The sequence below is a fragment of the Puma concolor genome, chromosome A1, assembly GCF_028749965.1.
Source record: "Puma concolor isolate L17-30 chromosome A1, mPumCon1.1.hap2, whole genome shotgun sequence".
Classification (NCBI taxonomy): Eukaryota; Metazoa; Chordata; class Mammalia; order Carnivora; family Felidae; genus Puma; species Puma concolor.
Genome location: NC_141667.1, coordinates 96,312,066 through 96,334,885, shown reverse-complemented (window position 1 = coordinate 96,334,885; position 22,820 = coordinate 96,312,066). Strand labels below are relative to the sequence as shown.

General features: G+C 36.6%; 1 protein-coding gene across 5 annotated transcripts in view; it reads left to right on the top strand.

Moving 5' to 3' along the window:
- FAM151B (family with sequence similarity 151 member B) overlaps positions 1-21,100 on the top strand; it is a 45,019-nt gene extending 23,919 nt beyond the window's left edge. The window contains exon 6 of one of the 5 annotated variants that reach the window (XM_086697873.1): positions 20,676-21,100. In XM_086697873.1, the coding sequence (XP_086553999.1) occupies positions 20,676-20,817 (142 nt within the window). In that variant the 3' untranslated portion in view covers positions 20,818-21,100. Of the gene's footprint in view, positions 1-6,406; positions 6,913-10,184; positions 10,897-11,404; positions 12,348-20,675 lie in introns of those variants that run through there. The other 4 variants (XM_086697883.1, XM_025924972.2, XM_086697892.1 and 1 more) reach the window with 4 other exon arrangements.
- The last annotated feature ends 1,720 nt before the right edge of the window (positions 21,101-22,820 follow it).

Here is a 22,820-nt window from a genome sequence, read left to right as displayed (position 1 = left end):
ATTATTCCAGAGAGAGAGAAAGGAGTGTAAAGAAGGAGGTGTAGAACATGTATCAAGAGAATGGATTAAATATGTCTGTTTAAACAAACCAATAACCAAAGTACCCAGCCTACAGGAGGGAAGAGATAAAAGGGAGAAATGGGTCGGGGGGAGAATATATCTAAATAACAAGAATTGTTCTAGAATTAATCCAGGCTACGCAATAGCACCGGTCTGGAGGATGGAGCCGTCTGGTTCCACAGCGTCAATCCCACTCCAAAAGATACGCAGTTACCCAGCGTTGGAGGGGCGTGGTTTGGTGTAGGCTGGTCCCACCTCCACTGTGGGCCCCGCAGACGAATACCTGAGGCCCCACCTTGGCGGTGGTGGGAAGAAAAATGGCGGCTCCCAGTCTCTTCTCCATGACCCCGTGTGTCAAATCACTCCTTTGGGGCCATCCTCACTGTGCCGTGGGTGCAGAGGAGACGGTCTGTCTCCGATGACTCCTTTGCCCCGGGGGCTTGGCTGGGAGTTAAACTCCCACTCAGTGTGCCCCAGTACTGGGTAAGCACCTCCCTATACGAGGTCCCGGCTGGTTTTGTCCTGTGCCGGAGTCCTTCAGGGGAGGGAACCGGTTTCTCCTGCTGCAGACTGCACCCCGATCTACCGCTGAACCCGGGTGGCTCCCCTCTTCCCCAGGTGTGCGAGCGGGGCAGCGGGCCCCAGTCCAAAGATGGGACCTGCAGTTAGAGATGGGACCCCTCTCCATCCCAGTCCAAGGTTTTTTTTCCCTTGTCCAGATACACCCCTACGCTTCCCCAGCTGCTCTTTCTCTTCCCTTTGTCTGTGGGTAGAAGGGGATCCCTCCCCTCCGTGCCTACACGGCCTGTTTTATCTCCCCCAGTTCGCAATCACCCACCTATGGTCTCTCAAGTTGTCCTGATTTCTCCCCGGTAGACTCAGTCTCTTTTCCTCCCAGACTCTTCAATGAAGAGTTAATTATAAGTTTATTATTAAAAGGTCTTGGTCTGTTGATTGATATTTTACCTGAACTCACATTGTCTTTGGCCTGAATACTTGGCTATATATTTTTTTGAAAAATAAATTTATAGTTTTATTTTTCATTCATTTTTTGAAGAGTGATTTATTGTCATTAAAAAAATAGTTTTTAACCTATAGAAAAGTTGCAAAACACTTTCTACATCTCTGTTACCCAGATTCCCCAATTGTTAACTTTTTCCTGCATTTATTTATTATTTCTCTGTTTTTTTTTTCTATTTATATTTTTTCCTGGCATGATGCCTTGTTATCCTTAAGTACTCCTGAGTGTACTTCCTCAAGCAAAGGCAGGCTTCTATATTACTACTATGCAGCCTCCCAATCAGAAAACCAGCCTTAATACAACAGTACCATGCAGTCCTCAGACCCATTCAGATTTTATCAACCATTCAAAAAAATGCTTCTTTTTTCCTTGGGGTCCAAGAAACCTTCTGAGAACATGTCTTATATTTAGTTGTCATGTCTCATCAGTCTCCTTCAGTCTGGAATAGTTCCTCAGTCTTTCCCAATCTCATATACTTGACAGTCTTAAAAAATGACAGGGCTTTTATTATGAAAGATGTTCTCAACTTGGATCAGTTCGATATTTTTCTCATTTTTCTCATGCTTGTGTTCTTAGGAGACTTAGGTACTTTCCCTGTCCCAGTTCTCAAATTGACCACTTCTTCAAGGATAACTGCTTGATTACAGTGGCGGATAGTATTTAGAAAGTGAAATCTGGGAGTTTGGTATGATCATTGCTACTCGAGTGTCATTGCTTCTAGGACATCTCAGTGGACAGAGCTAGTAAATACTTGTCTGTGTATATGTGTGATTACGGTGTGTGTATGTGTGTGTGTGTGTGTGTATTTGTGTGTACAAACACACCATGCATACACACACACATACACACTCAACAATATATACATCTAAAACCATTTTTTTAAGTTTATTTATTTTAATAGAGAGTGGGGATTGAGAGAGAGAGAGAATCCCAAGCAAGGTGCAGAGCCCAAGTGCAGAGCCCAATGTGGGGCTCGATCCCATCAACTGTAAGATCATGACCTGAGCCAAAATCAAGAGTCAGACACTTAACCAAGTGAGCCACCCAGGCACCCCTACATCTATAGCCATTTCTATGTGTATATATACATATATAAAATCCATGAGTTCATAATGAAATTCTAATTTCAACCCCAACCCCTTAGGGTTCTTTCTAGCAGTCTTTTCTTTGTTATAAATTTCTTATCAGATACTTAGATACCTGACTCCCACTAATTTAATCTAATAGCCGTTTAAAAGAAGAGTTTAACTTATTTACATTATTTATAAAAAGACAGATATGTTGGTCTTGTTTGGTCTTGTTTCTGTCATTTTTTTTGAAGTAGCATACTTGTTACTTTGTATAGCATTGAAAACATTTCTTTCTTTTTTTGAGAGAGAGAGAATGGGGGAGGGGCAGAGAAAGAAGGAGAGAGAGAATCTTAAGCAGGTTCCACACTTAGTGTGGAGCCCCACTCAGGGTTCAATCTCACAACCATGAGATCATGATCGTGAGATCATGGCCTGGACCCAAGTCAAGAGTCTGACACTTAACTGAGCTACCCAGTCACCCCTGAAAATACTTCACTGTAGCTGTTTCCTTTGCTTTGTATTTTAATTTTAATAATTTGTGAGGTTCATTTTTCCCTTTTGATTATTCATGACTGTAATTTCCATAAAGTATGCTTAATCTGCTTCTTTAAAGGTACCTGTTAATTTCTTCCTGTGAACAATAATAAAATTAGTGTACTTCTTTACCCCTTTCACCTAATTTTGACTGTACTCTCTTTTATTGTCAACTTTGAACTTTATAGTCAATGGCAAATTGGCTGTCTATAAAATTCTTGGCTCACAGTGCCTTTCCTTGAGGATTTTGAAAACATTGCTCCTCTGGTTTCTACTGAGTGTTGATGTGGAAAAAGGTGAAGCCAGTCTGATTTTTTTTTCCTCTTTTAAGTGTCTTGATTTGGCAGTAGTTATTGGGGGACAACTGAATGTAGAAAGTGTTGTTTTCAGTATATAGATTAAAATGTCTTTTCTGGAATAGGTCTGTGAATTATATTTTGAAATACTTGTTTTATTTTATTTGTAAACTAAGTTTTCTCTCTCAGGAATTCTAGTTATGAATATTTAGATCTCTGTTGCCTATCTTTGGCATCTATTATTTTCTCTTTAGTCTTTCTTTGCTTTTTATTTGTTTGGATTTTATTTTTCTTGATTTTATAATTTGTCTTCTATATCTCTTACAATATTTTCCACAATGCCTGTTTTTCCTCATGTATCTTCAGACTTCACTTTATTTCTATAATAGTATTAATTCTTTATTTCTTTCCTATAATCTGCCAATTAGTGTTTAATTATGTCTTCGGTACCATCTTGCAACCTCTTCCATAGCTCATATCTCTGCTTTGTGCTCTTTCTTCAAAGAAGCAGTTGCATCATTTAAAAAATGTTGGTTATGGCTTTCATCTGCCTTGATGGTTTTCTTTAAATTTTACATATATTTCGGCTATCTGATAGTTTTTTATTTTGTTACTTTTTAATTTTTTTTAAGTTTGTTTATTTTGAGAGAGAGGGTGCCCATGAACAGGGGAGGGGCAGAGAGAGAGGGAGAGAGAGAATCCCAAGCAGGCTCTGTACTGTCAGTGCTGAGCCCGACATGGGACTCAAGCCAATTAACTGAGCTGAAATTAAGAGTCAGACGTTTAACTGACTGAGCCACTCAGGTGCCCATATCTGACAGTTTTTTTAAAGATGATGTTTTTATTTCTCCATCTGCCATTTATTTATCCTTATTATTTTCTTATACTCTTGTACTTCTCCTTATTTTATTTTGATTACTGCAGTTTATTTTTTTACTTTTTAAAGTTTATTTATTTATTTGGGGTGGAGAGGGGCAGAGATAGAGGGAGAGAGAGAGAATCCCAAGTAGGCTCCGTGCTGTCAATGCAGAGTCCAATGTGGGGATTGAACCCAAGAATCGTGAGATCATGACCTCAGCTGAAGTTGAATGCTTAACTGACTGAGCCACCCAGGTGCCCCAATTACTGCATTTTAGAGAAAGTCGTTTTTTTTTCTGGACAGGCTACTTGCCCAAAGTGCATATTGCAGAGGAATTAGAACTATGCTTCTTATGACCAGAGAGTTTTATGTGTGAGTGTGTTTAGCCTTTAACGTTTCCCAGTGAATAGAGGTAGGCAGTTGTGGTATCTCTAAGTAGAATCTTTTATCTATTGCTTACATTTAAAATTTTGAGTTTACACAGGACTAAATAGTCCGATGTGCACAACTGTGACTTTTCTGTGTTAACTCTTTCCTTGTTTCTATAACTTCTTGGGACCAAACCTACCCCAAGAAAGCCTCCATTTGTAGCTCAGGGATACCATTCCCACTGTTGCAAAGTGTTTAGGTAGAGTCTGCCCCTCATCTAGAAGTGTCTTTGGTAGGCTTTCTCTGTAATCTACAGACATGGGCAAATTTCTCTTCACTTCCTTACATACTCATCTGGCTTTAATCTCTGTTACTGTTGGAAACTTTTCACCTGTTTTATAATTTTTAGTTTCAGTTCTTTCTTAATTTCATTGAAGATGGGGTTTCTATTTTCATTCTTTTGTTCTTTTTGCTGCCCCTGGGTAATTCCTAGGAGGAAAAAGAGGCAGTGCTGACTTTAGGCTGCTATGTTCAAGTAAGAAGTTTCTACCTCCTATTTCTTTCATTACTACTACCTCAGTTTTCTCACATTCTCTCTATGAAGTCATTTTCTTTCCTAAAATTTCTCATTTGAATATTGTACTCTGTTCAAGTCAAATTCTTATTTTTTAAGATTACTTTATTTATTTTGAGAGAGAGAGAGTGACCAGGAGAGGGGCAGAGAGAGAGGGAGAGAGAATTCCAAGCTCTGTGCTGTCAGCACAGAGCCTGACTTAGGGCTGGACCTCACAAAGTCTGAGGTCATGACCTGAGCCAAATATCAAGAGTCAAACGCTCAACCCAACCATATACAAGTCAAATTCCTAAACTCTACAATTAAGTACTCATATTTACCCCCTTCAGTTTGAAACTCCCTTGTGTTTGGCTCCATGGCATTGCACCAAATGGATTTATCTACTTCTCCGTCTAGTTCTCTTTTGTTTTGTTTATTTTTGTTGAATTGTTTTTGCCTCTTTCTAATTTTGGAATTCTCTTAATGACATTTTTTTTTTTTTTTGAGAGACAGAGAGAGACAGAGCATGAACAGGGGAGGGGCAGAGAGAGAGAGAGAGAGAGAGAGAGAGAGATAGAGAGAGGGATACACAGAATCCAAAGCAGGCTCCAGGAAGCCTGATGTGGGGCTTAAACCCATGAATACAAGATCATGACCTGAGCTGAAGTCAGATGCTCAACCGACTCAGCCACGCAGGTACCCCTCTTAACAACATTTCTTTCACAGTCTTTTTTAAATATGAAAGGTAAAATAGCAAAGCTTTAATGGAATATATCACTAGAGAGTATCTTCATAACATTGGGGATGGGAAGGGATTCTTTTTTTTTTTGTTTAATTTTTTTATAACATTTATTTATTATTGAGAGACAGACACAGAGCGTGAGCAGGGGAGAGGCAGAGAGAGGGGGAGACACAGAATTGGAAGCAGGCTCCAGGCTCCGAGCTGTCAGCACAGAGCCCGACGTGGGGCTCGAACTCACAAACTATGAGATCATGGCCTGAGCCGAAGTCGGTCACCCAACCAACTGAGCCACCCAGACCCCAAGAAGGGATTCTTAAGATATAAAAATCACTAGCCATAAAGAATATGTTTGAGTAATTTGAATACATTAAAATTCAGAAATTGTTCCTGTCAAAAGATACCATGAAGAGCATGAACAGATTAGGCACAGAGTTGGGGAATATTTTTGTATCTCAAAAGGGCTCTAATAGAGAATATACAAAGAAGTAAATATTCTATTATTTGTATGTCCCAATTTATTTGTTTTATTATTGAATGACATTTGGATTGTTTCATGGTTTTGACTGTTATAGGGATTGCTGCTGTGAACATACACACACACGCATGCACACACACACACACATCCTGGTGTACATATGCCTACATTTATAAAGGTTGTATAGGGAGGGAATATCTAGGAATAGAATTTCTAGGTCATAGAGTATTCATAGTTTCTACTTTAGTAGATAATGCTAAACCGTATTCTAAAGAAAATGGATTAACTGCAGCTACATGTTTCAACTTGGAGAAATTTCACAAACTATATTCAGTAAAAGAACTAAGACCAAAAAATATTATATACCATATGATTCCATTTACATAAAAATAACTAACAGGCAAAAATTGAACTGTACTTTTTACAGATGGATATATAGGCAGTAAATAAAGAAAAACAAGAAAATGGCTACCACCAAGGTCAAGGTTGTGAGGTCTCCAGGGGAGAGGAGAGGTTGTGATAGCACAGTGACATACAGGTACCTCCCAAGGTAGTGATGGTGATGGTGTGCTCTCTTTCTTGATTTGTGTTTTGGGTACACTGGAGTTCATTTTATAATAATTTGCTAAAATTCATATTTATGGTTTTATGGGTTTTTCCTATATATTTCATAATGAAAAGGGCTTAAAAAATAAAACCTGAGAACTGATTTGAATGAACATAATTTAAGGTACCCTTAGGCAATTTGTCTTCCTATTTCACTTTAAATATAATAGAGGGAGGATTAAAAGAGGTACAGTAACTTTGTAGAGCTCTTTTTTTAATCTAAATCCGTATCTGTGTCACCATGGTGTTCAAATAAAGTAATAGATTCCATTTTAGCAAAAATATAGGGTTTTTAAGTATTTTTCCAGTTTTATTAGAAATAATTGAAATACATCAATATATACACCATGATAGTTAGATTTACATTTATTGTGAAATGATTATCATAATAGGTTCAGCAAACCTTGTAAAAAGAAGAAAAAGGAAAAAAGGAAAAAAGGAAAAAGAAAAAAAGGAAAAGGAAAAAATTCCCCTTGTGATGAGGACTCTTAGGATTTACTCCCAGGGCACCTGGGTGGCTCAGTTGATTTAGCATCCTACTCTTGATTTCAGCTCAGGTCATGATCTCCCAGTTCATGGGATCAAGCCCTGTGTTGGGATCTGTGTGACAGTGTGAGCCTGCTTGGGATTCTCTTTCTACTCCTCCCCCTGTTTGTGCTCTCTCTTTCTCTCTCTCTCTCAAAATAAAGAAATAACCTTTTTTTTTGTAAAAAAAGAATTCACTCTCTAAACACTTTTCCTATGTAATCATACAGTAGTGTTAACTCATCATTTTGTACATTACATCCTTAGTATTTATTTATCTTATAACTGGAAGTTTATACCTTTGACCACCTTCCTCTATTACCCCTTCCCCACCCTCGACCTCTGGTAACCACAAGACTGATCTCTTTTTCTGTGAAGGTTTTGTTTTTCTTTTAGTTTCTACATATAAGTTAGATTGTACAGTACTTCTTTTCCTGTCTAACTTGCTTTACTTAGCATAATGCCTTCAAAGTCCATCCATCGTGTTGCAAATGGTAGGATTTCCCCATTTTTTTATGGCTGAATAATACTACATTGTATATATGTATATACTACAACTTTTTTATCCCTTCATGTATTGATGGACATGATTGTTTCAATGTCTTTGTTATTGTAAATAATGCTGATATGAACATGAGGGTGCAGATATTTTTTTGAATTGATGTTTTTGAATTGATGTTTTTGTTTCCTTTGGATATGTTCCCAGAAGTGGAATTGCTGGATCATATGGTAGTTCTATTTTTATTTTGTTGAGGGTCCTCCATACTATTTTTCATAGTGGCTGCACCAATTTATAATCCTACCAATAGTGCACAAGGGTTCCCTTTTCTTAGCATTTGTTATCTTGCACCTTGTTGATGATGGCCTTACTAACATGTATGAGGTGATATCTCATTGTGGTTTAGATTTACATTTCCATAATGACTAGTGGTGTTGAGTATCTTTTCATTACCTGTTGGCCTTTCATATATCTTCTTTGGAAAAATGTCTTTCCCCATTTTTAAATTGGGCTATTTGATGGGTTTTTTTGCTATAATTTATCGCTGTTAGTTTTTTTTTGCTGTTAGTCCTTTATGTATTTTGGATATTAACTCCTTACCTAATATACGGTTTGCAAATATTTTTTCCCATTCCCTAAGTTGTTTTTTAAATTTGTTGCTGTGGGGAAACCTTTTTAGTTTGATTTAATCCCACCTGTTTATTTTTTATTTTGTTGCTTGTACTTTAGGTGTCATATCCAAACAATCATTACCAAGACCTATGTCAGGGAGCTTTTTTCCTATGTTTTCTTGTAGGGGTTTTATGGTTTCAGGTCGTATTTTTAAGTCTTTAACCCATTTCAAGTTAATTTTCATGACTGGTTTAAGATATAGGTTCAATTTCATTCTTTTCCATGTGATTATCCAATTATCCTAGTACCATATATTGAAGAGACTTTTTTTCTCCTTTGAATATCCTTGGCTTCCTTGTCAAATACTAGTTGGCAGTTTATACTTGGGTTTATTTTTTGGCTCTTGATTCTGTTCTCTTTGTCTATTTGTTTGTATGCCAATACCACACTGTTTTGATGACTATTGCTATATAGTATAACTTGAAATCAGGAAGTGTAATGCCTCCTGCTTTATTCTTCTTTTTCAAGATTTCTTTGGCTATTCAGGGTCTTTCATGGTTCCATATAAATTTTAGGAGATTTTTTTTCTACTTCTGTAAAAAATGCCATTGGAATCTTGATAGGGATTGCATTGAATCTTTTGGTGGGATTAACATCTTAATAATATTAATTCTTCCACTATGTGAAGACAGGATACCTTTCCTTTTCTTTGTGTCTTCTTTGATTTCTTTCATCCATGTCTTACAGTTTTCAGCATAAAAATTTTTCATTTCCTGGTTAAATCTATTCCTATGTCTTTTATTGTTTTTGATGCTGTTGTAAATGAGATCAATTTCTTTATTTCTTTTTCAGAAATTTCACTGTTAGTGTATAGAAATGCTACTGATTTTTTTTTTTTGTATGTTAATTTTGTATCCTGCAACTTTACTGAAATCATTGATTAGATCTAACAGATTTCTGGTTGAGTCTTTATACCAAATCTATGTATAAAAGTATGTCATCTGCAAACAGAGACAATTGTACTTCTTTCTTTCTAATTCTTATAGCTTTTACTTCTTTTTCTTGCCTGATTGCTGTAGCTAGGACTTCTAGTACTGTGTTGAATAGGAGTGGTGAGAGTGAGCATCCTAGTCTTGTTCCTGATCTTAGAGGAAAAGTTTTCATCCTGTCACCATTGAGTATGGTGTTAGCTGTGGACTTGTCATATATGGCCTTTATTATGTTGAGATATGTTCCTTCTGAGCCTAATTTACTGAGTTTTTATCATGAGTGGGTGGTGAATGTTGTCAAATGCTTTTTTGTACTTACTGAAATGATCATATGATTCTTTTCTTTCATTCTATTAAATGTGACGTGTAACATTGATTGATTTGTGTGTGTTGAACTATCTTTGCATCACAGAGATAAATCCCACTTGATCATGGTGTATGATCTTTTATTGTGCTGCAGAATTCAATTTGGTAGTATTTTACTGGGAATTTTTACATCTGTATTCATCAGGGATATTGGTTTATAGATTTCCTTTTTAGTAGTGTTCTTTTCTAGTTTTAGTGTCAGGATAATGCTGATCTTGTCAAATAAGTTTAGAATTGTTTCCTTCTCTTCAGTTATTTGGAAAAGTTGGAGAAGAATTGGTTTTAATTCTTTAAATGTTTAGAAAATTCACCAGTGAAGCCACCTGGTCCTGGGCTTTTCTTCATTAGGAAGTTTTTAATTACTGATTCAATTTCTTTACTAGTAATTGATCTATCCATATTTTTAATTTATTTCTGATTCAGTCTTGGTAAGTCATAAGAAATATAGTTTGTAAAGTAATTCCTATTTGTGTGTGTGTGTGTGTGTGTGTGTGTGTGTGTGTGTGTGTGTGTGTATCCTCACTTGTAGTTTAAAATTTCTTTTTGGTTTGCCACATAATGCTGCTATGGAATGAAATTCAAAATACTTTTCTCTGTTACATTTCCAGAATGATGTCACCATCCTTAAGGACAGGAATATGTCAACATAGCAAGAACATATACCTTGGTTAGATTATTTCTTATTAATAGTAGAAGCGGTGCTTTGGAGATTTCTTCCTGGATTCTGACATGTTTATGGGGAAAACAAATGTGAAGCTACTTACCAGCTTTGCATTTTCTCAGTCTCTGATGCATTAGGAGTATTGTGGATTTTTTAAGAGTTTTTTTTTAAGTTTATTTATTTTGAGAGAGAAAGAGAGTGAGAGAGAGCCTGTGCAAGGGAGTTGCAGAGAAAGAGAGAGAGAGAGAGAGAGAGAGAGATAGAGATAGAGAGAGAGAGAGAGAGAGAGAGAGAGAGAGAGAGAGAGAGAATCCCAAGCAGGCTCCATGCTGCTAGCACAGAGCCTGATGCGGGGCTTGATTCCATCAACTGTGAGATCATGACCTGAGCCAAAATCAAGAGTTGGATGCTTAACCAACTCAGCCACTCAGGTGCACTGTGACAAGAGTACTTTAATAGAAGTAATGTTTACTTAAAGAATATACAATTTAAGTAACATTAAAATTCTGAATATATTCTTCACATCCATAATAAATCTGCATATGTTATTATTGTTTTTTTAACTCCAGAAATGGATCTGAATTTATTCTGTTTGGCATCCTTAGTGACATTCTCTTGGCATTCTTATATCTCATATAACCCACCCCCCCGACCCCGCCACCGACCAGAAGGGAGAGCAGGGCCATTTATAAGTGAATATGAATGTTGGTAATGTCAGTGACATTTACATCTCTTCATAATCTCTTGCAGTCATGCTTTTGACTCTACCCAGCCTGCTGAAAAAAAACCAAGTTAGAGCTGTAGCTTTTGTGTAGGGAACAGATTCCTTGATCAGCAATACAATCTCTTTAGTTTTTTTGTCCAAAATTTGGCCCATTTTCAGTGTTACCAGTCTGGGTTTCCAAAGCCATTTAACATTCCTGTAACTCAGATATAGCAGTTACCTAATTTAGCTGACAGCAATGTGAATTTTTTTTTTCTCTCTAGTCCTTTTGATGTTGATGAAACAGAAACTATATGTTCTAGCACTGCTAATTAATTTTTTTGTCTGTGTGAATTTGGGTTAAAGATAAATGAGAGTAACTATTTTTAGGCTTATTGGAATTCCTCATCACTGTTTCTTATCTTTTACTTTTCACTGTATAATTCTGTTTTATTTTAATGCAGGTACAGCCTGACTATTTGGACTGGGAAAAATGATAACTATTCCATTGAAGATTTACTTTGCATTAGAGACCATTTTGACAAAAAACAAGTTTTCTATGACATCTTGGAACCACAAAACCATGAATTTAAACAAGCCATTGGAGTCAAAGTTAATCTCTAAGAAGATTCTTCTAAGTTATTTCATGTTTTGGTTTCATAATCCCCTGCTTTGGTCTGAACTAATTACCACATAAATTATGATGATTGATTTATTCTCCACATCATCTAATCACAGAACACTTAGTGCTTACTTTATTAGGCATATATCCTTATGATACTGTACTTACTTAAAAGATTTGGAAAGAAGAGGGGTGCCTGGGTGGCTCAGTCAGTTAAGTGTCCAACTTTGGCTTGGGTCATGATCTCACAGCTCATGGGCTCAAGCCCCATGTCCAGCTCATGGGTTCAAGCCCCATGTCAGGCTCTATGCTGACAGCTCAGAGCCTGGAGCCTGCTTCTGTCGCTCTCTGCCTCTACCCCACTCATGCTGTGTCTTTCTCTCAAATATAAATAAACATTAAAATTTTTTTAAAAAGATTTGGAAATAAGATATTTCAGTGGGCCTGTTCTAATAATAATTTAGGAAGATTATGCTTTAAAAACCTTTATAAAAATATGATTTTGATATACCGAAGGTAATTGAAAGAATTTACATGTTATAGCTTGGATATAAATCACATTTTGTTGCCACTTGTATTACAGAGATTCAACAAAACTCTGGCACCCTCTTTCTTTTTTCCTGGAGAACTGGTTATTTCAGAAATTACAGAAGAGTAAGAGGGCTTTAAAAATGTTCTAACTTTCACACAGGTGAGCACCTTTCTCATGACAGAATAAAATCCACTTACTGAAAACAATATAGATTAAATTAGATGGATCTAACATTTCCATATTGTTGGGAGCATGCTGGCAACTGTGTATGTATTTTGTATTCTTTATTTCCATCATAATATTTTATCTATAGTGAGTACAATACTACTGGAGAGCATATTTTTTTTTTATTTAGCCACATGGTTTCTTTTTTTTTATGATACAATTTATTGTCAAATTGGCTTACATACAACACCCAGTGTTCATCCCAACAAGTCCCCTCCTCAATGCCCATCACCCATTTTCCAATCTCCCCCACCCCCATCCACCCTCAGTTTGGTCTCTGTATTTAAGAGTCTCTTATGGTTTGCCTTCCTCCCTCTCTGTTTGTAACTATTTTTTCCCCTTTCCCTCCCCCATGGTCTTCTGTTAAGCTTCTCAAGATCCACATATGAGTGAAAAGATATGGTATCTGTCCTTCTCTGCCTGGCTTATTTCACTTAACATAATACCCTCCAGTTCCATCCACATTGCTGCAAATGACCAGATTTCATTCTTCCTCATTGCCAAGTAGTATTCCATTGTATATATAAACCACATCTTCTTTATCCATTCATCAGTTGATGGCCATTTAGGCTCTTTCCATAATTTGGCTATTGGTGAGTGTGCTGCTATAAACATTGGGGTACAAGTACCCCTATGCATCAGCACTCCTGTATCCCTTGGGTAAATCCCTAGCACTGCTATTGCTGGGTCATAGGGTAGTTCTATTTTTAATTTTTTGAGGAACCTTCACACTATCTTCCAGAGAAGCTTGAAGAGTAGAATTTTAATCCTAGTGACACATCATTTGATTTTCATTTCTCACCAGCACCACCTTAGTTCAGGCCCTTATTTTACTGCTAGAACTTCAGAAACTTGTTCTTCATGTCTTCATTGTTCACACTCTACTCAGAGATGCTCTGAGTATTTCTGCTGAAGAAAGCTTTTATAAGTGCCTCTTGCAAATTAGAAACCTCCAGGGGCCTCTTACATGCAACTTTATTGAATTTTACTCTTAAAGACCATCCACAATGTAGCCCACTCTAAAAGTCAATTCAGTGACCTTCAGTGCTTCATTTCAAAAATGCCTGCAACATCAATGGTCTCCAGACCTTCCTTTAACAGTTCATTTTAACTATTTAATATTGTTCACTAATTATGTCATACATGTTAGTTATATTTCTTCAGCTAGGTTATAAAGCCTTTCATGGTAAGGGTGCATTCTTAACTGTCCTTTATAGTATGTGGCTTAGTCTTGAGCAAGGTATTCAGAAAAATACGTACTTCTTTCATTTATTAAAAAGAAACTTACTGGGGCGCCTGGGTGGCGCAGTCGGTTAAGCGTCCGACTTCAGCCAGGTCACGATCTCGCGGTCCGGGAGTTCGAGCCCCGCGTCGGGCTCTGGGCTGATGGCTCAGAGCCTGGAGCCTGTTTCCGATTCTGTGTCTCCCTCTCTCTCTGCCCCTCCCCTGTTCATGCTCTGTCTCTCTCCCAAAAATAAATAAATGTTGAAAAAAAAAATTAAAAAAAAAAAAAAAAAAGAAACTTACTAATGAATGTCCTAAGATATGTAATTTGCCTTGGTTTATCAGCCATTTTCTCCCAGAAGATAAAGTGGTATATAGTGAAAATATAATTTTGAATTCAGATAGACTTCCCTTACAGCCCCACCTCTGTCCCTTACTAGCTATAGATTTTTGGAAATATTTAACCTCATTGAATCTTGATTTCCTTATCTATAAAATGGAGGGAAAGTGAGGATTTTCTTGTAGTTGTTATGAAGATTGAGATTCATGTAATAGAGGATCTAGCTCAATGCTCAACGCATAGTAAGTACTCAACAGACAAGGTTAGTTCCCTTCTAGACTTGTCATATGATCATATCCATTGTAGATAAATACAGTGAGTAGTATAACATGAAACACTGTAGACATAGAAGTATTTAAAGAAGACAATTATATTTCCACTTTAAATTTTAGCTCCAACTAAATACAGTCCTATTTGTCAAATAATATCTAAAACTTCACTTTCTATGGTTGTTTGCCAAAAACAAAAGATAAAATTTTATAATTACAAAATTTTAACAATTGGAACAAAGAATAATTTAAAATTATAATAAAAAGTAAAGCTTAGTTTACAAATTTTCTAAATGAACTGTATTTCAATGAGGTTTTAAATAAAATTTCATTTGTCCAGAAGATTATTTTTGCTACTTGATTATTTGACCCTTGATAATAGTTTTAAAAATATTAATCTTAAGGCAAAATTCTTTTATTTTGAGAACTTTATCAGCTGAGTATCACTTAGATTAAGATTTAAAGCTGTATTTACTATCAACAATAGCCAAAGTATGGAAAGAGCCCAAATATCCATTGATGGATGAATGGATAAAGAAGATGTGGTTTATATACACAATGGAGTATTATTTGGCAATCAGAAAGAATGAAATCTTGCCATTTGCAACTACGTGGATGGAACTGGAGGGTATTATGCTAAGTAAAATTAGTCAGAGAAAGACAAAAATCATATGACTTCACTCATATGAGGACTCTAAGAGACAAAACAGATGAATATAAGGGAAGGGAAACAAAAATAATATAAAAACAAGGAGGGGGACAAAACAGAAGAGACCCATAAATATGGAGAACAAACAGGGTTACTGGAGGGGTTGTGGGAGGGGGGATGGGTTAAATGGGTAAGGGCACTAAGGAATCTACTCCTGAAATCATTGTTGCACTGTATGCTAATTTGGATGTAAATTTAAAAAAAAATAAAATAAAATAAAAGAAGTTTTGAAAAGACAAACAAAACAAAACAAATAAAGAATTCATCAGTTGCCTTATAGAGTCAAGGTACAAATTCTAATTCATCTCTATATCCTAATTTTAAAAAATGGAAATTTTATAAATGATACTTTTAATGATATAATAAAAAATGTTGAAAGACTAAAAAAAAGATTTAGAGCTGTATTTTAAATTGTTTTGGGGAACAAAAATAGTAAGGGAATTATAAAATGTATGCTGTTGAAAATAAATTATTAGTGGATATTCACATGGAAAAAAAATAACTTTGATCCCTACTTCATACCATACACAAATAATAATTTGACTTGAATCTTAGGTCCAAATGTGAAAACTAAAATTAAGGATTTAGAAGAGAATGAAGGAGAATGTTTTCGTGACTTTGGAGTAGGCAACAATTTCTTTTTTTAATTACAGCTTTGTAGAGGTATAATTGACATATAAAATTGTCAGATGTTCCCAATTTTTTTCCTATTTCCCCCACATCCAAGGCAATGATGTCTCATAACACAACACTAATCATAAAAGAAAAAATTGATTGGGGTGCCTGGGTGACTTATTTTGTTGAGTGTCTGACTTCGGCTCAAGTTGTGATCTCAGGGTTCCTGAGTTAGAGCCCTGAATGGGCCTCGTTACCATCAGCACAGGGCCTGCTGCGGGTCCTCTGTCTCCCTCTTTTTCTCCCCTCCCCTGCTCAAGGTCTCTCTCAAAAATAAATAAAACATTAAAAAAAAGAAAAAAATGGGTTAATAGGCTTTATCAAAATTTAACACTTCTCATTAAAAGACTCCATTAATACCTATCTGACAAAGGTCTCATACTCAGAATCTTTGGAGAACTCCTATAAACTAATTCTTAAAAAGAAGCTAAACAACTCAATTAAAAATGGGCAAAAGAACAGACACTTCATAACTTAGTTAATAAACAATAATTATAGGGGCACCTGGGTGGCTCAGTGGGTAAGCGGCCAACTTCAGCTCAGGTGATGATCTCGCAGTCCGTGAGTTCTAGCACTGCGTCGGGCTCTGTGCTGACAGCTCAGAGCCTGGAGCCTGCTTCAGATTCTGTGTCTCCCTCTCTCTGACCCTGCCCTGTTCATGCTCTGTCTCTCCCTGTCTCAAAAATAAGTAAACATTAAAAATAAATAAATAAACAAACAAACAAATAAATAAATAATTATAAAAAGGCCTTAATGTAGGAGAATGCAATACAATACTATATGAACAGTGAGACTCTACATTTATCAATATGGAAAGATGTTATCTTGCAGGCTGCAAAACAGAGGTTTGGTATCCTAGTTATGTAAAGTTATATGACATTATATGCATTTGTATACATAGGAAAATATTTGGGAAGAAGTTCCCAGACACAAAATATGTATAACTTATTTTTCCCCTCCAGGTTCTCAAGTCTAATGTTTGGTGTTGAGAACTCATGGCATCCAAGGGCTATTTCCCAAGTTTGGCAGAGCAATCCTGGTCCTAGAAGAGACTTTGGTACGAGATCCAATTGTTCAAAAAAAAATCAGAGCTTTGAAAAGTACGGTTGAGGGGCGCCTGGGTGGCTTAGTCAGTTAAGCATCCAACTTTGGTTCAGGACATCATCTCATGGTTCATGAGTTGAAGCCCCACATTGGGCTCCATGCTGACAGCTCAGAGCCTGGAGCCTGCTTTGGATTCTGTGTTTCCCTCTCTCTCTGCCTACCCCTGCTCACACTCTTTCTCTCTCTCAAAAATAAACACTAAAAAAAAAAAAGTATGGTTGATATGGCCCTGTAAAAGTGATGTCATTACTAATTAGTCAGATATATACTCATTTACCAAGTGGGAAATTGTTAAAGATTATTCACAACAGATTGCTTACTTGCTTGTTTGTTGGAGTTAAAATCTTGGGGTTTTTCCCTGTAATTATAAAAATTAAGTACCTAGTGAATATATAGAAAAATGCCCTATCTCTCATCTTGAAATTTAAGGTATGAGCCTGCCTAGTAAGAGCCTACAATCTGCTTATAATAATAAATCCGTGAATCAATGCAAGGAAAAGTTCACTGATAGAAAGATGAAGATAGTAGCACTGAAGAACTTTTTATCTAGAAAATGGGAGTATAATGAATAAATGAAACCAAGACCACCTGATAACCAGGTCTTGGAAGAAGCCGGACAGGATCTAGGAGTTCTTGGGACCTCAGCAGCAGGAGCTCAGGGTCTTTGTTCTAGTGTCCAGTGTACCACACCAGTGTCATTCTTTTACTTGTGACTGTGATTGCTTCTCTCCCTTCTTTGTATCTAACATCCTTTGGGCAAGGACCTCGGTTTGTCCAGTCACTTGTGTCTTCAGGGCTTAGTAGGAATACTGAGAGGAAGGAAGAGGCAGGCATTTAATTGATGTCTGATGGACTGAAGCTGTGCAAATAATTCAGAAATGATTTCTGCCTCAAGGATCTTAAAATCTAGGAAGAGAGATCTGTAGACAATAAGTTGGATATTTGCTATAACTCCTCTGATGGAACTATACACCAGGTTGTGGCAACAGCATTTTGTTCTAATTGAGAGAAAACACTTAAAGGTGTGTCTTGAAGGAGTAAGATTCACTAGGTAGAGTAAGAGAGGGAAGGGTCTTTCAGACAGAGGCACACGCGCAGAGGAACTCTAAGTGAGGGAAGAGACTTATCTGACCTGTTCAAAAAGTTTATAAAGACACCATACTATGAGGCTGGGCACTGAGGCAGGGGCCAGATTCATTTTCTGAGCCAAGGAGCTGGCTCCTTTTCTCTTAGGCCATAGGAATCATTCATTGGACCATTTTAAGTAGGGGAGTTTTAATACCGGTTTTGAGTGTTAGAAAGGTGTTTATAATGGCATGAGAAGAAGATTTGGAATTCTTGAAGTTAAGGGAGATGAAGCCCTGAATTAAGGTGGCAGCAAAAGCAGATGGAAATGCTCAAGAAACAGAGAAAAGAGGTTACAAAGGGAGAACTTGTAAGAGTTTTTAAGCTCGTTGAATGGAGAGTATGGGAGAGAGGGAAGAATCTAGCGAATCTATATTTTAATTAAAAAATTTTTTTAATGTTTATTTTTGAGAGAGAGAGTCAGAGTGTGAGCAGGGGAGGGGCATAGAGGGAGAGGGAGACACAGAACCCGAAGCAGGCTCCACGCTCTGAGCTGTCAGCTCAGAACCCCACTCAGGGCTTGAATCCGTGAACCATGAGATCATGACCTGAGCCGAAGTTGGATGCTTAACTGACTGAGCCACTCAGGCACACTGTGAATATATTGTTTGCTAGGTAACAGAAGGTCAAGTGGTGCTACTAACCCAAACAAGATAGGACAGAGGCCACGTGTAACTATACTTTTCAGTTATTTGTTGATATTGCTCTTTTATACCAACTTGGAAAGAATGCTTGAAAACCCCATCTGCCTGTCCCTTAACTCACTCACCTCCTACTCTAACTTTAGAAAGGATGCTCTTTTTTTTTTTTTTAACTGGACCAGTTTCTTAAAGACTCTCTAAGTAATTGCTACTTTACTACATATTTTAATTATTCCATAATTTTCAATAATATAACTATTTCCACAGTCCCACCATCAGTGAAGAGAGAAAACAGGACTTGAAAGGGGCCCACTCAGCCTCCTGCCCTGTAGGGAGGTTCTTGTTTCTATGCTTCTGCCTAAGAAAGGAATCAGTCTGACTAAATCTGGTGGCTGAACTCTTCTGGGCTTGCTTGCCACTACAGAATGTTCATTAAGGCTGGTCATTGCCTTTTTCTTTATGTTTTCCTTGGGATGAAAGAATGTAATAAGAGTTTGAAAATCTTAACCGAAATATTGACTGTGAGAGTCTTTTGCTACTTTGTGAATTCAAGAGATGATCAAAAACTCTGGATTAAAGTAGAGAGCCATGACCTCTTCACAGAGCCTATTGAGCTCAGCCCCTAAATCTAGGTTTTTTAAGGAGTCTTTCATGACTTCCCCAGGCAGACCTGTGGGCTTTCTCCTGAGGTAGCTTCTCTGCTGGATTATAATTATTTTACAGGTTTGTGTTTTGTTCTCAGCTGTGTTGTTTTAGAGGAAGAAACTATTCATTTTTATATGATGTCTGGTCAGAATAGGCCCCTAACAAATGGGATGGATGGATGGATGGACGGGTAACACAAAACCTCAGTAATTTTCTTAGACCGGTTATTCTTACAGTGTGGCGCACAAACCCCTCAGTGCCCCTGAGACCCTTTCAGGAGATTCATGAGGTCAAAAACATTTGTGAAATTGTTATTATTTCACACACAAAAAAACAGGATTTGCCTGTTTCGTGTAAATACGATGATGTTGGAAAAACAATGGTGGGTGAAACTGTTGATGTCTTAGTATAAATCAAGTTCATGGCATCAGTTAGCAATCATATTCTCCACTGCCACACACTCACATTAGAAAGGAAAAAAAAAAAGACTTAGAAGTATCATCAATGATTCAGCAAAAATTATTATTGAACATTTATTAACATCTTGCCTCTTTAATGTAGTCTGTGTGACAAAATGGGAGGTAAACACAGAATAGTTCTGCTGTATACTGAAATTCAGTGGTTGTCCTAAAGAAAAGCACATGTTGCAAACAGAGCTAGTCATTTTTTTTCATGGGAAAAATATTTCCTGGAAAGAACAACTGACAGACTAATTATTCAGTCTTGGGTATTTGGCAAATATTTTCTCAAAAATGAACAAAGCAAGTTTGTCACTTTGAGGAAAACAACTGACAGTATCTGTTGCCAGTTACAAAACCTGAGCTTTTACATGAAAAATTAGAATTTGAATAAACTTGAATCCATCATTGTGAACTTGACAATTCCCAATGCTTAAAGACTTTTTTTCTGATATCAGTGGCAATATTAATAAATGTTATTTTTAATATAATTTAATATAACATAATGTATTATAATAAAATGTGTCAATATTTGGAAGATCTGAATAACTCAAAGATTCATTATTTTCCAAATGACTAGTCCATGATATAAAACCTTGCATGAGTAAGGAATCCATTCAAATTGCAAGATAGTACAGTGAATATAGTGTAATAGAATATGAAAATTCATTGATGTAGTTTCAGATTCCACATTATAGCTAAACTTTTAAGAAACTACCACTTACCCAAGTTTAAGTATAGTATCAAAGAAGACTATCCACAATTATCTGAAAAGCCCATTATTTCTTCCTTTTACAATTATACATTTGTGTGAAGCCATGTTTTCTTCATATGTTTCAACTAAAACAACATATTATAACAGATTGAATGCAGAAACAGGACAATCCAGCTGTTTTCTATTAAGCCAAGGATTAAAGGGATTTGTGAAACCATAAAACAATACCACTCTTTTCACTAAGTATATTTTGGAAAATATAGTTATTTATTCTAACATGAATGGGTTTGTTGTTATTTTAAAAGAATTAGCATTTTTAAAGTTTTCCAGGTTTTTAAAAAATGTTTATTTTATTTTGAGAGAGAGAGAGAGAGAATGCATGAGCTGGGGAGGGGCAGAGAGAGAGAGGAGAGAGAGAGACTCCTAAGCAGGCTCTGTTTTGTGATCACAGAGCCCAACGTGGGACTCAGTCTCAGAAACCGCCAGATCATGACCTGAGCCAAAATCAAGAGTTGGATGCTCAACTGACCGAGCCACCCAGGCGTCCCAAATTCTCCATATTAATAGGACTCAAAGTTGCAGGTACAGAATAGCAATTTTTTGTTTTGAAATTGGTAAGAAGAATCTTTGGAAAGTGTTTTTGCCTGACAATCAAAATTTAAATTTCTGCCACTATAACCAATACTTATTGAATATGAAAATAAAACTAAGAAGTCATGTATGTGATTGAAGTCCAAAAATGTAACTAAGTTCAATCATTAATTTCAACTTTTCCCACTGAATCTAGAATTGTTAATACATAGACTGTCTCAATCTTTAAAAAGAGTTTAAAGATTTTTCATTAAAATGAATCTCATTAAATCTCTGATCAACATCCATCCTCTGCCTGTTTCCAAAAAAATGTGGTTCATATCTTCCTTGGACAGAGTTTTCCGTAGATAAATTGCTCTAGGAACTAAAGCGTTAATATATTTCTGTGACTTGAATTTTCTGGTGCCAGTTTATCTTAATTTGGAGGATTCTGGACTAAGTCAGTGTTTCAGTCCCTTCCGTATTTAAGATCAGCTATTTAATCTCAATTGAGTCTTTTATCTTCTGGCTAAATGATATCAATTCTTTTACCTCTTTTAACATTTTTTTCCTAGATTTTTTATTATCTTTATCTTCTTACATATATATTGTACGATGTGCTATCTAGAATTAAAAAACTATTTCAGATTTGCTCTACCAGTAGTAAGATTCACTAGTAGAAACTGGTTAATCTTTTAACAATATAGTCTTAGCTTTGTTAGGAGTCCTGACAAACTTGTTAACTTAGTATCTAACTAAAACTGTTAGAGTTTTTCCATGTAAATTATTGATTTTCTAATCTTAAGCAATTGATTTTTAAAACCTAAATGTAGCCTACTCATGATCCTTATACTTTGATCCAATGTTTCGCTAATTGAAATTCTTTTAAATTGTTTTTGTTGTGATTTGTTGTGTTAGCTACTCTTGCCAGATTTTCCTCTCCTGGCCTTCCCTTTAAGAAGTGTAGACATTCAAAAAGAGGTTAGAGTGGGAGAGAGCCAAAGCATAAGGGACTGTTGAGAACTGAGAACAAACTAAGGGTTGATGGGGGGTGGGAGGGAGGAGAGGGTGGGTGATGGGTACTGAGGAGGGCACCTTTTGGGATGAGCACTGGGTATTGTATGGAAACCAATTTGACAATAAATTTCATATATAAATTAAAAAAAAAAAAAAAAAGAAGTGTAGACATTCAGGGGGGCCTGGCTGGCTTAGTCAGGGGTTGGGGGGATAGTGTGTGTCTCTTGATCTCGGGGTCATCAGTTTGAGCCCCACAATGGGTGTAGAGATTACTTAAATAAATAAATAAACTTAAAAAAAAAAAAGAATTGTAGACATTCAGAGAAGGTATACAAGGAGATAGGATGTCACCATGGGAAGGCCAATGGGGAGCTCCAGTAAATTTAGTGGATTTACTATCGTCCAGATCTGGTCCTCTTATCTTGGAGACTTAGAAATGACTTAGAAATGTGACTTAGAGCTAAGGAATATTGGCACTAAACAAGGCTATATAAACTTAACTATTATTTTATTTAGAATCGTGACTTCCAAGAAGACTGTGCCTTCTTGTTTTAAAATGTAGGTTTTATTACTATTCACATATGTTGAAGCCAACAGATCAGGAGACAGTTGTATTGAAAAATGTAGTTTGTTACTTAAAATTCCCAAGAGGAGGCAAGCGTTCTACATCACATAGGGCCAATGTGGGAAAGTACCAGGGTCTGCCTGGAGGCAGAGTAGTAAGGGGAAAACTTGGGAAAGACCCTTCATTATGGTTTCTGTAAGAATGAATGAGGCAAGGTAACCAGGCTTAGGATTGGCTAGTTTGAATAATTTTGGTGGTTTCTGAGGTGTAGGAGCTGTCTCTGGTTGTTTGGTACCTGATCCTGGCTTGATTAGGGCAGGTGGGTAGTTGCCTTGAGTGAGAGAGCCCTGTGAGAGCCCGATAAAGGAGATATTTGGAGTATATGGATTCTGGATTGGTTAGTTTGCATACATAATTGCATTGTGTATGCATTGCATACATAAT